The sequence below is a fragment of the Delphinus delphis genome, chromosome 9 (assembly GCF_949987515.2).
Source record: "Delphinus delphis chromosome 9, mDelDel1.2, whole genome shotgun sequence".
NCBI classification, from domain to species: domain Eukaryota; kingdom Metazoa; phylum Chordata; class Mammalia; order Artiodactyla; family Delphinidae; genus Delphinus; species Delphinus delphis.
This window is the reverse complement of record NC_082691.1, coordinates 88,562,875-88,579,998: the sequence shown is the minus strand read 5'-3', so window position 1 is coordinate 88,579,998 and position 17,124 is coordinate 88,562,875. Positions and strand designations below refer to the sequence as shown.

Sequence of the window (17,124 nt, the reverse complement as noted above, 5' to 3'; positions counted from 1 at the left end):
TATAGGACATTTCATCCAAAAACAGATTAAACGTTCTTCTCAAGTGTGCATGTAACATTTTCCAGGATAGATCACATCTTGGGTCACAAATCAAGCCTCAATAAATTTAAGAAAATTGAAATCATATCAAGCATCTTTTCTGACCACAATGCTATGAGATTAGAAATGAATTACAGGGAAAAAACGTAAAAAACACAACCACATGGAGGCTAAACCATACGTTACTCAATAACCAAGAGATCACTGAAGAAATCAAACAGGAAATCAAAAAACACCTAGAGACAAAAGACAATGAAAACATGATGATCCAAAACTTATGGGATGCAGCAAAAGCAGTTCTAAGAGGGGAATTTACAACAATAAAATTCTACTTCAGGAAACAAGAAAATTCACGAATAAACAACTTAACCGTACACCTAAAGGAACTAGAGAAAGAAGAACAAACAAAACCCAAAGTTAGCAGGAGGAAAGAAATCATAAAGATCAGAGCAGAAATAAATGCAATAGAAACATAAAACTAAAAGCTGGTTCTTTGACAAGATAAACAAAATTGATAAACCATTAGCCAGACTCATCAAGAAAAAGAGGGAGAGGACTCAAATCAATAAAATTAGAAATGAAAATAGAGAAGTTACAACAGACACCACAGAAATATACAGCATCCTAAGAGACTACTACAAGCAACTCTATGTCAATAAAATGGACAACCTGGAAGAAATGGACAAATTCTTAGAAAGGTAGAACCTCCCAAGACTGAACCAGGAAGACAGAGAAAATATGAACAGACCAATCACAAGTAATGAAATTGAAACTGTGATTAACAATCTTCCAACAAACAAAAGTCCAAGACCCGATGGCTTCACAGGTGAATTCTATCAAACATTTACAGAAGAGTTAACACCCATCCTTCTCAAACTCTTGCAAAAAATTGCAGAGGAAGGAACACTCCCAAACTCATTCTATGAGGCCGCCATCACCATGATACCAAAACCAGACAAAGATACTACAAAAAAAGAAAATTACAGACCAATATCACTGATGAATATAGATGCAAAAATCCTCAACAAAATACTAGCAAACAGAATCCAACAACACATTAAAAGGATCATACACCATGATCAAGTGGGATTTATCCCAGGGATGCAAGGATTCTTCAATATATGCAAATCAATCAATGTGATACACCATATTAACAAATTGAAGAATAAAAACCATATGATCATCTTGATAGATGTAGAAAAAGCTTTTGACAAAATTCAACACCTATTTATGATAAAAACTCTTAAGAAAGTGGGCATAGAGGAACCTTACCTCAACATAATAAAGGCCATATATGACAAACCCACAGCAAACATCATTCTCAGTGGTGAAAAACTGAAAGCATTTCCTCTAAGATCAGGAACAAGAGAAGGATGTCCACTCTCACTACTATTATTCAACATAGTTTTGGAAGTCCTAGCAATGGCCATCAGAGAATAAAAAGGAACACAAATTGGAAAAGAAGAAGTAAAACTGTCACTGTTTGTAGATGACATGATACTATACATAGAGAATCCTGACGATGCCACCAGAAAACTACTTGAGCTAATCAATGAATTTGGTAAAGTTGCAGGATACAAAATTAATGCACAGAAATCTCTTGCATTCCTATACACCAATGATGAAAAACCTGAAAGAGAAATTAAGGAAACACTCCCATTTACCACTGCAACAAAAAGAATAAAATATCTAGGAATAAACCTACCTAGGGATACAAAAGATCTGTATACAGAAAACTATAAGACACTGATGAAAGAAGTTAAAGATGATACAAACAGATGGAGAGATACACCATGTTCTTGGATTGGAAGAATCAATATTGTGAAATGACTGTACTGCCCAAAGCAATCTACAGATTCAATGCAATCCTTATCAAATTACCAACGGCATTTTTTACAGAACTAGAATAAAAAATCTTAAAATTTGTATGGAGACACAAAAGCAGTCAAAGCAGTCTTCAGGGGAAAAAACGGAGCTGAATAGTCAAAGCAGTCTTTGACTGAATAGTCAAAGCAGTCTTCAGGGGAAAAAACAGAGCTGGAGGAATCAGACTCCCTGACTTCAGACTCTACTACAAAGCTACAGTAATCAAGACAATACGGTATGGCACAAAAACAGAAACATAGAGCAATGGAACAAGACAGAAAGCCCAGAAATAAACCCACGCACCTATGGTCAACTAATCTATGACAAAGGAGGCAAGGATATACAATGGAGAAAAGACAGTCTCTTCAATAAGTGGTGCTGGGAAAACCGGACAGCTACATGTAAAATAATGAAATTAGAACACTCCCTAACACCATACACAAAAATAAACTCAAAATGGATTAGAGACCTAAATGTAAGACCGGACACTATAAAACTCTTAGAGGACAACATAGGAAGAACACTCTTTGACATAAATCACAGCAAGATCGTTTTTGATCCACCTCCTAAAATAATGGAAATAAAAAGAAAAATAAACAAATGGGACCTAATGAAACTTCAAAGCTTTTGCACAGCAAAGGAAACCATAAACAAGACGAAAAGGCAACCCTCAGAATGGGAGAAAATATTTGCAAATGAATCAATGGACAAAGGATTAATCTCCAAAGTATATAAACAGCTCATGCAGCTCAATATTAAAGAATCAAACAACCCATTCCAAAAACGGGCAGAAGACCTAAATAGACATTTCTCCAAAGAAGACATACAGATGGCCAAAACGCGCATGAAAAGCTGCTCAACATCACTAATTGTTAGAGAAATGCAAATCAAAACTACAATGAGGTATCACCTCACACCAGTTAGAATGGGCATCATCAGAAAATCTACAAAGAACAAATGCTGGAGAGGGTGTGGAGAAAAGGGAACTGTTGCACTGTTGATGGGAATGTAAACTGACACAGCCACTATGGAGAACAGTATGCAGGTTCCTTAAAGGACTAAAAATAGAATTACCATATGATCCAGCAATCCCACTACTGGGCATTTACCCCGAGAAAAACCATAATTCAAAAAAATTCATGTACCAAAATGTTCATTGCAGCACTATTTACAATAGGCAGGTCATGGAAGCAACCTAAATGCCCATCGACAGATGAATGGATAAAGAAGATGTGGTACATATATACAATGGAATATTACTCAGCCATAAAAAGGAAAGAAATTGGGTCATTTGTAGAGACGTGGATGGATCTAGAGACTGTCATACAGAGTGAAGTAAATCAGAAAGAGAAAAACAAATATCGTATATTAATGCATATATGTGGAACCTAGAAAAATGGTACAGATGAACCGGTTTGCAGGACAGAAATTGAGACACAGATGTAGAGAACAAACGTACAGACACTAAGGGGGGAAAGCGGCAGGGGGATGGTGTGGTGGTGGTGTGATGAATTGGGAGATTGGGATTTTCATGTATACACTGATGTGTATAAAATGGATGACTAATAAGAACCTGCTGTATAAAAAAAATTAAATAAAATTAAATTCAAAAAATAAATAAATAAAATAAACAAGAGCAAGGACTTGCCCCTGAAGATGTGCTTTGGTTTTATCATTTGTTTTAATTAGAAAGTTGCTGCATGCAATAGTAGTACTATCTGACTTTCTCAAAGCTTGAAATTACTAGCTCCCTAATACCTTTTCTTATCCAGTGATATGCTCTCTGATCCTTGCTTTGGTGAATGATGTGCTATTGAACGAGCCCTGACCTCTGCCCCCATGAGGGTGCATGGTTAGGCAAGGCTTCTGAGCCTGTGAGGGAGGTGGATGCATGAGTGTGGGGTATTTATGGGTGTCTTTCCTCTTGCTACTAATGCCATCCAGAGGAGAAAAACAGCAGTGGCAACAGTAACAGTATAGGAGCAGGAAGCTAATTTTAGGATTATGTTTTGTCATCTTGTGCCTCCACACAAACTGCATATGATGCTAACTAAGGTCTGAGTCCCCTACCAGGTTATAAGTTTCATTAAGGCAAGGGCCTCACCGATCTTGTTCCCACTGTATCTTCAGGACCTATCACATGGGAAGAACTCAATAAATATTTATTGAAAGAATGGATGAACAAATGAATGAATCCCTTCATCTCTCCATGTATCCACCAGTGGAGGTTGGGAAAAACCACCTATGCTTCTTACCACAGTTATTTCCCACTAAATTTTGCATATAATACCATTAATTCATTCATCCATCCATTCACTCAATCACTTAGTGTTTCATTTAGCAAATATTTTTCATGCATTTATTAAGTTCCTGGCCTTCTGCTGAACAAGGAGAACTCAGTGGTGAACAAAGCTGACATTGGTCCCCACCCTCATTGGGCTTACAGTCGAGCATGGGAAACAGGCATTAAATACATCATCCCAAGCTTGACGGATAGACATTCTAATAGGGGAAAAGCAGGATTTACTGAAAATGAACATTGAGGGGGCCTATCGAGGTGAGAATGTTGAGGCCGACTGGATCAGAATCCTGACGATGAGTTAATAAACACCTCTAAGAACACATCTGGCCCAGTGTGCCTCAGAGTGCATATCACAAACAAATATGAAGGATAGGCTATGAACCATTTGCAACAGAATTGGTGTCAGAGATGTGAAAGGACTTCTAACCAGGGAAAGCTTTGGTTTATGTAAGTCTTTATGTAACCAAAGTCTTCAGCAAAGCTTTGGTTTGCTGAAAGGTTCCAGGTTTATACATTAGCACGATAGTCAGGATACACCTTCCTGCCCTAATTTGATCGTCCGTTCATTGTGCTCCACTTATCTTTTGAAACAGGTTCAGTACCGCTGTATAAGCATAATGACACTCTGTACTTTTTAATTTTGATATTAAGTTTTAATTTATTTTGGTTGCTTCAGGGTGTTTAGAATATATTAATGAGTAAATTATTCTACAGTATTTGTATTCTGGATTTGTTCAAATGAGGAATGTAATTTTAGATCTCTAGATAACTAGACCTGTTTAAAATAGTATTTACACTGTTTGAACATGTGTAGCTTAAGGGAAGGAACCTGTGTGCAACAGCATTAGAAAATAATGTGCATTTCTTTTTCTTGCTGTCCTATACATCTTTGCAGTCACATTCTCAGCTCACTGACAAACATCACTAATCCAACAGTAATGTCTTTGCCATACATAAAATAAAAGAGGAAACCAGTTTAAAAGGTCACAGCAATAACTAAATCTGAGACCCAGACACCTTTAAAAAGTCCGTAAATCCAGCTGAAGATTTTCTAGGATGGTTCTAGGCTTTTGGACATATTCTGCTATTTTAACTGAGTCATTAGGGAACCACACAGCAAAATATCTGCTCCAGAAAACTGAAAGTGTATTGAATGCTAACCTGAGGGAAAGGAAAAGGAAATCTTTTGCTGCCATTTCTCTTTCCTTCCTTCTGAAATATCCCTCAAAAGAGAAAGACCCGCGTGGAAATAAAGCAGCTGACGTGCTGGCAGCGTGGGCTCCAACAGAGATGAGGAGAGGCTGTCACCGGTGCACAGACCCACCCACCATCCATCACAACATTGTGATTCATGTTGTCACACCACATGGCAACAGGAGGAGCCCGTGTTCCAACACCATGATGCTTTATTACAACCACGTGTATTTCCAAACCTTGGGGCGTGATTTCGGCTGTCACTGAATTAAGTAAAACATTTGGAGGATTAAAGTAAAAAAAAAAAAAATACAGTGAATATCACAGTGTAATAACTGGCAAAGAAGCTCATAAGCCTTCTATGTACATTTTAATAGCCAACATTAGCAATATCCGACATTTTACAGCCTTACCAGCCAATAAAGAAACTTACCCGTATCTGAAGTAAGTGCTGAACTGTCTGCAGAGGTGGTGAGCGAGTTCTTGTTTACCACATGCTTGAGGACCAGCTAATACCAACATGGGATAAGGGGCATCCAGACTAGGAAGGGTGCTGCAACAGGGCAGAACAGACATGCATATTAATGCATCCAGTGTGTAAAGTGTCCATGTCACAATCACAATTAATCCAGTAATCCAGCATTTACTACATGTAGACACTCTATGGAAGGATGGTCCTACTTTCCAGAAGCAAGTCGACTGCAAAATAGCAAAAATATTTACCTTAACAAGATTTTTTAAAGGAAAAATATGGTAAGAGATATTAATTCTTGGTTGATAAAGTATTCCCCCCAAGAACTTCAAAATGAAAGAAATAAGACTGCCCTCTGAGAGGTAAACTTTAACATCTGTATCTATCCAATTAGAACACAGATGTGAAACTAACACAACATTGTAAAGCAATTATACTCCAATAAAAAAAAAAGAATACTCATGTGCAAAGAAAACAGTAATCACTGAAATTTACCTGAACAGTTACTATATGCCAGGTGCTATTCTAGGTGTCTTACATGCATTACCTCATTTAATTATCACAGGAAGCTGTAATAACACTTAACACATAAAGAAACTGAAGTACAGAGAGGTTAATTCACTTGTTCAAAGTAACAACTAATAAGTAAGAGCTGATATATGAATCTCGGCATGGCTTCTGGTCTAAAAGACCAAAGGACTAATTTATATAAAATCTCTTGCAACATGCAGAGCTGAAGTGTTTGGGTTCCACTCAAGACACAAATTCTAGAAGTATGGAATAAAATATCATATTTTGAAAAAAATCATGGTTGAGGTATAGATTCTGTGAAGAATGGGGGCAGTGCAGCATAATTTTTCAATCTCTCTAAACACTCACAGGAAAACAGGAAAACTTGAGAACAAAAGCCCATGGAAAATGTGGATAACAAACCAGATGAAAAGCCACAAACCCGCAAGACGTTTACGGCACTGGAAGCTGGGCAAGAGGAAGAAGGAGGAAGCAACGTGCAGCGGCTGAGAACAAGGGAACCCCAAAACAATGGGTATCCAGCAGAAAGCAGGCAGGTTGAAACTGCAACGTCCAAAAGCCTACACGTGAATACTCATAAAAGCTGTATTTGTAGTAGGCAAAAACTGCAATCAGCCCAGACGTCCTTCGATGGTTGGTTAAACTAATTGTGGTGCATTCATACCAAGGAATACTACTCAGCAATACAAAGGAATGAACCATTGATACATTCAACAGAGGCTAAGTTAAAAAAAAAAAGTCAACCCCAAAAGGTTATACATATACTCTATGATTCCATTTATATAGCCTTCTTGAAATGACAGCATTACAGAGAAGGGGAACAGATGATTGGTTGCCAAACGTTAGGGAAGATAAGCAGGAGGGAGGTGGCTGCAGCTATAAAAGGGAAGCAAAGGGATCCATGTGATAAAACTCCTGTATCTTGACTGGAGTCATGCTCAGATGAATCTACACATGTGATAAAATCGCATAAAACTAAATGTACACAGGAGCACATGCAAAACTGGTGAAACTTGATAAGGCTGGTGGCTTGTATCAATGTCAGCTTCCTGGTTTTGATATTCTACTTTAGCTAAGCAAGATATTACCACTGGAGGAAACTGGGTGAAAGATATCTAGAATTTCTCTGTATTATTTCTTACAACTGCATGTGAATCTAAAATTACCTCGAAATAATTTTTTTAAGTAATTAAAGGAAAGAATTTTGAGAGAAAGTGACAAATATTGAGGATAGGCAAAGGAGACCTTCTTCATGAAGAAGAAAACCAAAGATAAGGAACAAATATTAAAGACTGTCATTCAAGAAAACCTTTCTGAAATTAAAAAAAATAAAATAACACTATACAACATACCTGAGAATATTAGCCTAGAACAACTGGGCTATAAATGTTGTAACAATAATACCAAGACATAGTCTAGTAAAATTACTGGGCTTAAAAAAAGCTGGGGGGATTATTCAGCTAGAAAAAGAGAACACATGATTTATAAGGGGAAGAAAATTAGATTGTCACCAGTTTTTTGACAGCAATGTTTTCCACCAAAAGAAAATGGAGCAACCCTTCTAATATTCTCAAGGGAAAAAGTGTGAGCCATGGACTTTACATATAGCAAAAATGACTTTCAAGTGTAAAGGGCAGAGAATATTATCAACATGCAAGATTTCAAGAGATACTGATTCCACAGCTCTTCCTAAGGAATCTGCTAGAGAACAAGCTTCATACAACCAAAATGACTCAAGAGGAGGCATCAGTTGTAAGGGCTGGCAGTGAGCAATAAATATGCCGTTACCCAGAAAAGTAAGACTAAATGACAGCAAAGGAGAAAGTATAGTGTGTGATGGATATATGTTCTGACAATATAAATACAGTACACTATTTTTAAAATGGAGTGATTGATGCTTATATAAAATATATAGAGTAGGCAAATTCAGAGAGACAGAAAGTACACTGGAAATTACCAGGGACTGGGAGTAGCAGGAAATGGGGAGTTATTGCCTAATGTTTACAGAGCTTCTGCTCAGGCTGATGAAAAAGTTTTGGAAACAGATGGTGGTGATGGTTGCACAACATTGTGAATATAATTAATGCCACTGAACTGTACGCTTTTTTTTTTTTTTTTTTTTTTGCAGTACACGGGCCTCTCCCGTTGCGGAGCACAGGCTCCAGACGTGCAGGCTCAGCGGTCAGGATCTTCCCGGAGCGGGGCACGAACCTGTGTCCCCTGCATCGGCAGGCGGACTCTCAACCACTGCGCCACCAGGGAAGCCCTGAACTGTACACTTTAAAGCGGTTAAAATGGCAAATTTTATGTGTTTTATATATATATATATATATATATATATATATATATATATTTTTTTTTTTTTTACCACAATAAAAAACAATGAGGGAATGGTTAATGGGAGGAACATAGGCAAAATATGTTTTTCATGTTTCCAGTAATTATTACTACTGGTATTCTGACACTGTTGTGGTGTAATATGGGACTTTAAAAAAGAGCAATTATGGGATATTCTAATTCCATCTTCCTCTGTGTCTTTGGTGAGGGAGAAAAGGAGATACAGATGTAGCAGAGATGAGATTAAGTAAAAGCTCAACTACAGTCTTGAAATTGAATTGTACCAATATGAATTCAGGAGGTGTTTTACCATCTATCTATAGATGGATCTCTCTAAATACAGATTAGATAGATATAAAAGATTGAACAGATGTAATAGGTAGGTACAAATAGGCAAGATAGGTGGATGGATAGATAGAAAGAATAGATAGATGGATCAATGAATGTAGGGAAGGAAGGAAGGAAAGAAGGAGGGGAGGGGAGGGAGGGGAGGGAGGGGAGGGAGGGGAGGGAGGGAGGGAAGGAAATATATCCCTAGCTCTGTCCACTAAAAGACGTGGAAACAATGATCAACCCAGTGCCATGTTTGTCTCTAGCACCCACATTATGATTGGGAAATACCATTTCTCACTGAAACAAACCAGGGCTTCTTGGAGAAATGGCCGATTCCAGAGTTTGGACAGGACTTGTACAAGATCAGCCTGGAGAACCCTGTCATAGGTGAGAGCAAGAAAGCTATCACTGACTACCAGGCCAGAGTCAAGGTTCTGCCATGTCATTTCAATACTGGATCCTCACTCCAATCCTGCCAGAAGAGGGGACAGTGATTCCCAAATATCACAGCCTAAAAGTCCCAAGACCAAGAGTCAGGGTTCCTCTCCTAGAGCCTGACTCCTGGGGCTGCCAGGGAGCTGCGTCCTGACTCAGAGTGGGAAGGGCATGGCACCCCTGCTCCTGCCTCCATGAGCTTTTCAGAGTGAGCCCTGCTCCATCCCGGAGCATCTGGGGCTGCTTGGCCATTTGCTCTTCTCTGCCTGACAGTCAGAAATGATCCAGAAATACGTGTTTATCAGACATTGCTGTAAATTTCTTTGATACATATTTTTATATAAATGTACCCTAAAGCATGAAACAACTAGCAATCTCATAAACTAGAAAAGAAATACAATGAGGACATAAATGCCCTTCTTTTAAATCAAATGTGCTTTTCCAGATGTATGCAAATAAATGATAAATCATTTCACCTAGAGAGCTACCATAAATATATAAAACTGTCAACGTCTACATTATTAAATTACATGTAAAAAATCATGTCCTGGACGCAAAATAAAACATCTTCTCTCTGTGGGAAACCAACTGTGTGAAGTACAGGAGCAGACCACATGAAGAAGAGAAGCCATTTATAACCAAGAGATTTTACAAGTAATTTTAAAATGCCTTTGGGCATTGATAGAATTTCTGTATTATACTTATAGCGTAAATGGCCATCTGCTCCAACAGACTGTTTAAAAAGATATGGCGAAATCGTGGTAAATTTATCTTCGAACTCAGAGGTGAGAGATGCTGTTCCTGTGTTCAACCAAGCTGGGTGACTTCTCCCTGCTAGGTTGCCTGGGGCTCAGGGCAATCACTGTAAAGACTGTTTCGGGTTTCCCTCAGGTGAGGAGGGCCTCCTTCTAGGGACTCTCTAACGTATAACCTGCAGTCTTGGGTGCTCTTTGGCAGGGGTATCTAGCATTCACGCACAGCTAAGGAGAAACTGACAATGGATAGAGATCGTCACAATTCTCTGTTAATGAGGCTAAGGTCTGTGGTTCTATCCTACAGCAGAAAAGTTGGCAAACTTTTTTTCTTTTTCATTTCACCATCCTATGTCACAGGCTAGCCACCATTCAAGGGTCCAGATGAAAGAGGGATGTTGAATCTACTCATCACCACACTTGGGAAAATGCCAACAAGTGAGCCCCACATTCAAACATGTGATGATAATATACTATATCTGAGACTACACAGCCTGTCAAATAAAGACCTGATCCCCTCCCTCAGAGAGGTGAGAAAGGAATGGGTCACAAAATAGAGGGCTAGGGAAATGATGAGGTTGTCCTATGCTGGCTACCCCGTGTTCTACCCAAAGGGTCCCTAAGAAATACCTGTCAAAGATCCTCTGTGGCTGCATCAGGCTGTTGAAAACATGGGTCATGTGATCTTGGGCTGCGGCCACTTCTGGGGGAGGGTTGTATTTGTTCACTGCCGCGACCTTTTCCAGAATTAGAAATGCAAAGGGAAAAGAAAAAAAATTCGTTTTAAAAGGAAGACAAGCCTTAGATTTTCTATAATGAAATGTCCTAGACACGTGACCAGGAATCTGTGTTCTGTCTTCATGTCTACTCTAACTTTCCTAAAACCTAAAGAATAATAATTATTTTAAAGTATTGAGCTGGAGCCCCTTGGTCACCTATTTCTTTATACTCCCTGGTTTGAAAGGAAAAAAGCAAAATCAAAACCTCTAAAGTCTAAGATGACCTTTAATATAGTAAACATTTCAACTTTTAGTATGAAAAGAAATAAAATTCATAGCTCTAGATTCCAGGTAGTTGTTACTGCAGAATTTTTCCTCATGCCATCATGCCAAGAACTATTCCTATGATCTCAAATTCTACTAAACCTCCCCCTCTTTTAGTGTAACTTTCTCTTTTCAAAGATATGGGCCTTTTCCCCACGATGGACAGTTCTCCGTCCCCCGGCCTTGTCATCCCTGTAAATACACTATTCTTGTCTACCATACCTTTATCTAATGCGTGGTTTTAAATGTTATTCCCTTCGCACAATGTTAAAGGGAAAGAGAAATCTAATAAGTGCCTTTGAGTGAGAGAATGATAACAGACTTGCATCTGTAACTATTTTTTAACCAAGATTTCAGAAAGGCATTTATGAACTGGAATATCTGCCTCTTTGCGTATTTATACCTGCTTTTTCATTCCCATCTCAAATTTGCATCCAGTGTAAGAAACCCCTCATTAGTGGAGATTTCAGCTGACACCAGTCATGACAGCATGACAAATTAGCTTCCACAGGTATGGAAGGGGCTGGCAGGTGCTAGCATTCAATGTCTGGTTACTCTCAACTTGTGTCCAGAAGAATCATTATCTTAAAGAGTAGCATAAAGGATTTAAAAAGCAGAGTATTGATTTATTTGAGTCCTTTTTCGATGATGTGTTAGAATGACATTATAATTCACTTCATTATTAAGTGAACTTTTCGAGTAACACAGATAGGATCACACACCCTCCAAATACGATAGCTATCATCCAAACTAACAGTCGGCTATACTGCTGCCAGCCTATGTACACGGGGGCTGCTTCTGTTTCCCACAGCCAGTCTCCTCACTGTACCAAGAGCAGGGCTTTCACTGCATTTGTGTTGACACTCAGCTCTGCAGAGGGTGAAACAGATAGCTCCTAGGACAAGGAAACGCCCCCTAAATAATGACTGTACATGCTGTTATGTAATCGTTTATGGATTGTATTGGCCTTGCAGCAGGCAGCATGAGCTTTTGAGCCTATCAACTCATAAACACAGGAAATGATACGATTACATACCTTTTCTTCCACTCTTATCTTCTTCTGATCTAATTCTGTTAATCGAAGTAGCATAAAAATTACGAAGGAACAATAGTCAGATTCTTCCTGTTTAAAATATCAAGAGGGTTATTCAGTTACCTTCCTTTTCCACTAGCAGTCTACTTTCATGAGCTTAGGGCTTTCACCTACTAACGCTGTCATTCATTCACACACACACACACACACACACACACACACACACACACACACACACACACACACACCCCTGCATAGGTCTTTACATTTTCAGCTTACCAGTCCCCTTATATTAACAACTCAAACGCAGACTGTGCCTTGTAACTTATAAAGCTTTTCAAATGTGTGATCTTGTTAATCTCCCTGTGAGATAAGCAGGACAGCTCTGACTATGTTCGTTTCTAAAGAAAAAACAACTGAGGCTCGGAGAAGTGAAGTATTTCATCTAAGGTTCTATGGCCAGTGACCCAAACCCTATCTTCTAATTCCAAGGAGTTTCATTAATTTCTAATTATTTATTACTTTGTATTGTTTTATATTAATTTGTATGATTAATTATGAATTTGTTTTACAATAATAAAATGATATTCACTTACAGAACAACCCTCATATTACTCCCTATCATCTTCTGTGTTAGGATTACCTGCCTTTTAGAAATATAGTTACAGTTATTTTGTATTAAGAAGCTACATCTCTTTGAAGGGAAAGATATTAAGTGGGCGATGCATTCTGAGGATGATATACATGAAATGAATATACAATGGTACCTTTTGTGTACTTCAAAGTGCAAATGTGGGGGAAGTTTATATATAAATGAGTTAACATGTGAAAGGGTTTGTGCTATTTATTTATGCAAACACCTAGATGCTCTTTATGGATCTGGAACTGGGAGGGATGGCCACTTTAAACACTTTCTTTCCTAGGGATGCTTTAAATTGCCTGCCACTATTCTCATACCAAACATTGTTTTTATTTTTAGATCTTATTTTTCATTTTGATTTTTTGCCTGCCCGGATACGTTTCTCAAGACACACACAAAAAGAAAGGTACTCAGAGATACATACAAATTCAAGAGTCTATGGAAAGGCGAGTGAAGGACATAGATAGAAAGGGGAATGAATGACATACGCACAAAGAAGGAGGGACAGATCTGAGGCGAAAGGATCTATCACTGGGGGAAAAAAAAAAGAATCCTGAAAAAGTCTGAAAGTTTGATATCCATAGGTGAAGAATCAGTAGGAAATACATGATTTTTTTCTATAATCATTTTACAATGCCAATTTTACAACAATCCCAAGGCGAATTTCTTTAAGTGTCTAATCTTAGACTTTCCCCTGTTATTAAATAGGAACCACATTCCGTCTACACCTCAGGCATCACGCATTCTTTCATGTAAAAGGACATTGCTCTACAATCTCAATAGCTCCCGCCTGATAATCTTTATTACCACCCGGATGAGTCACAAATGACCACACAGAGTAGGCAACCAGTATTCAATTTCAGGCTTTACATGCACCTATGGTGGTACATAGGTGCGACTTTGCTTACACCTTCTAATAGAGCATGAAGATAAACACACCTTATTCACATTCCTGATGTTCTATCAAAAGCACTTCATGAAGAATTTCAAGAAAGTCCTCATCCCTCTCCTCTGCCCCCAACATAAAGGATGTCTCACCCGAATTGGATTTCTTAGAAGATTGAGAACTCGAAGGAGACGTAGGTTTTCAATGTATTCTATTTCACCCAGCTCAGCAATCTGCTTAATCCAAAAACAAACACACACACACACAATATAATCAACAGACTAAATGCACCAAGACAACAGAGAACGTAATATAAGAGGAGCTACTTTGGATCCCTTAAACTCAGCTTATTTTAAAAATTGCTCTTGTGACTATCCAGCTTTTTAATGAGACTCCACAAAGCTACACAGAACAAGGGAATTATTGCATGCTCCTTCAGTAAATGCAAACTCACAGCCACATTTCCTTTTTTCAGCCACATTTCCTTTTTTCCTGTCTGGATAGACAACAGTGAGGTAGATGTTTCTCATCTCACCCACGTTTATCTTAAGGCAGAAATTAAGTAGTACATAGAATCAGAGAAACTGCAAAAAATGCATGCAAGGGCTACATGCTTCTCCCCATCACTATTCTGCCTAGCCTCCAGCTCCCCAATCTCCCTCCCCAACGCTGCTTCTGCTGGTTACTGTGGTCATCTGTGGCTGGAGAAGCCTTCTTACTGCATGTACATGTGGAGCTCTATCAGTTTTTCAATGAGATAATTGGTTTAAGAAAAGGTAAACATGGGAGATTGTATGACATATTTCTTTTCTTTTTCTTCTTTTTTTTTTTTTTTTGCAGTATGGGGGCCTCTCACTGCTTTGGCCTCTCCCGTTGCGGAGCACAGGCTCCGGATGCGCAGGCTCAGTGGCCATGGCCCACAGGCCCAGCCGCTCCATGGCATGTGGGATCTTCCCGGACCGGGGCACGAACCCGTGTCCCCTGCATCAGCAGGCGGACTCTCAACCACTGCACCACCAGGGAAGCCCATGTATGACATATTTCTTGATGTGAATGTTACATGACTATTCACCTTAAAATTCTTTGCTAAACTGTACGTTTATGTGTTATACACTTTTTTTGTCAGGTAATGTTTCATGACTTTACAAAGTAAGAGGGAAAAAGGCTGCTTGATAGTTCCTTAATTTGAGCAGGGATAGAGCTTGGGTGGCAGCAGGCCTGAATTCTCCACTAAACTAAAGACAAACAGTTTTCCTTGAATGTCCTGTAATTAGCATAATTATAATCTTATTTCAGATGTAGATGCTGAACTTTTACAAAAAATTAATAATCACTTTTTCATTTCTATTTCTCCCCAAGTCATTTCTGCATGCATGGTAAGATCACTCCAACAGCAGAGTCACTAATAGTTCCTGAGTTATCCAATGACAAAATGCAGTTGAAATGTAAGCTATTCCCAAAGCTAAACCAGGGGAGGAACACATGTGCCATGTTCTAAGGATGCCATTTTCAAAGACATAATATGAGAGGCCAATTCTGAGTTACAATATACAACCTGCACACATTAATCTGCTTATAGCAATGTTATGCTTTTTCCATAAGATGCCTAGACTCTCCATTAAACTGCTATTTGGATCATCTACAAGATAAAAGGATCAATTTTTAAATACTGTGCTATTTGGGAAGGTGGAAGAGTCACTTTGGTTCACACTGCTCAATCAATCAATAGATTGATTCCCCTCTAGCCTACAGCTCTTGTGTTTGGACCTAACACAAATGTTAGGAGGAGATGCTTCCTCGCAGCCAACATGTCTCACCAACGCATCCTGGCCACGTGCACTTGCAGACATCGCTGGTGGGAGGGGATGTGCTACACATGCATAAGCTATAAACCAGCTGTCCCACCTTCAGGAGGTTTATACTGAAAAGATCATCAGACAGACGAAAATTAGATACATGAGCATTCGGTCTAACGTTTTGGTAAAAGTTTAAAATTTTCTCAATTCTGAAAAATTCCATCATTATGTGATTAAATGAGCCATGGCACAGTCCCACAATAGGAACACTAGGCAACCATTTTAGAAGATGGTAACATCGATGGTGCTTAACATGGAAAGATCTTGTAAATGCTGTGAACACTATGAATAGAATAATCACAGACTATGTAAAATATTATCACTAAGATGTCAGTTGGGATGAACCAGTCTTTTGAGAGTCAAATGAGAGGGATCCAGCTCCCCTCCCAGTCCTTTCAAAGGTAGGATGAAGTGGGTAAGGGCAGAGGGGAACACATGTGGAGGCACCTGGCTACCAGTGCCCACCTCTGCTGAACTGGTGATGTGCACCAGACACGGGCCATCCTGCATGCGCCGCCCACCCCGTCCTGCAGACCTCACCCGGCAGCAGACCCACCCTCACGTCTTCTCTCTTCAAATGCCAAGACCCAAGGCTGTGTGTGTCACAGGCGATCACAAAAGGTGTACAGACACAACTCCCCCAAACCACCTGAAGTGAAACACTGCCAGAAAGATTATATTCTGAAAGGAACTTCAGCCATCTGATGCCAAGAATGTCATACCAGCAGCGCTGATCCCCAGATTCCAGTCTACACTTCTTCCCTGATCTCCTCTGCCCCGTTGGCTACTCCCTACCAAGCAGAAGCCTTTCAACTTCCACTATGTAGGGAGAAGTTGGCTCCTTTCTTTGACATTTCCTTTTAAGCCATGCTCTCCAAGCCTAACCATCCAGACCTAAAGAGGCCTGTTAAGTCTTTTTCGTAAAATACATGCTAGATAGAGAGAGAGATGAAATAATGACACCAAGTAAGACTCAGAGAAGTAAAAGAGCGGTCTCTAAGTAACTCCCAGACCAATATCTTGCTTCTAGAAGAAAAGGCTGAGGTTGTAATAGAGTTAACATTTGGGGGATAAGTTTTAAATGATAGAAATGACTTCAAATCTAACAAGGATTGTAGAGTGGAGAGTGACAAAGGCCCCCAAATCACCAGCTCATGATGAATTTGCAAAAAAACTTAAAAGAGATGTTCAAACGATCATGTAAAGCTACGGCAATGTTTCAACAGCTTATACCAAGTAAATAATACTGATAAAAGTGCTCCCAATAAGATAATATTCCTAACATCAAGTTAATCATATGAGAAGCAATAGCTATGTCATGTTTCTCTTAAATGATAAATCTTCCATCCTCGATACACAGTATTCTCAGTAGTGCTAGAGAAACCTCTGAGGAAATCTTTGGATG

At 39.0% G+C, this 17,124-nt stretch overlaps 1 protein-coding gene across 2 annotated transcripts in view; it reads right to left on the bottom strand.

Moving 5' to 3' along the window:
• The window catches only part of LRGUK (leucine rich repeats and guanylate kinase domain containing), a 119,040-nt gene that overhangs the window by 55,717 nt on the left and 46,199 nt on the right, over positions 1 to 17,124 (bottom strand). For both annotated transcript variants that reach the window (XM_060020008.1, XM_060020009.1), the window contains exons 8-11: positions 14,016 to 14,096; positions 12,341 to 12,427; positions 10,892 to 10,998; positions 5,835 to 5,954 (exon numbers count right to left, since the gene is read on the bottom strand). In XM_060020008.1, the coding sequence (XP_059875991.1) occupies positions 5,835 to 5,954; positions 10,892 to 10,998; positions 12,341 to 12,427; positions 14,016 to 14,096 (395 nt within the window). The remainder of the gene's footprint in view (positions 1 to 5,834; positions 5,955 to 10,891; positions 10,999 to 12,340; positions 12,428 to 14,015; positions 14,097 to 17,124) is intronic.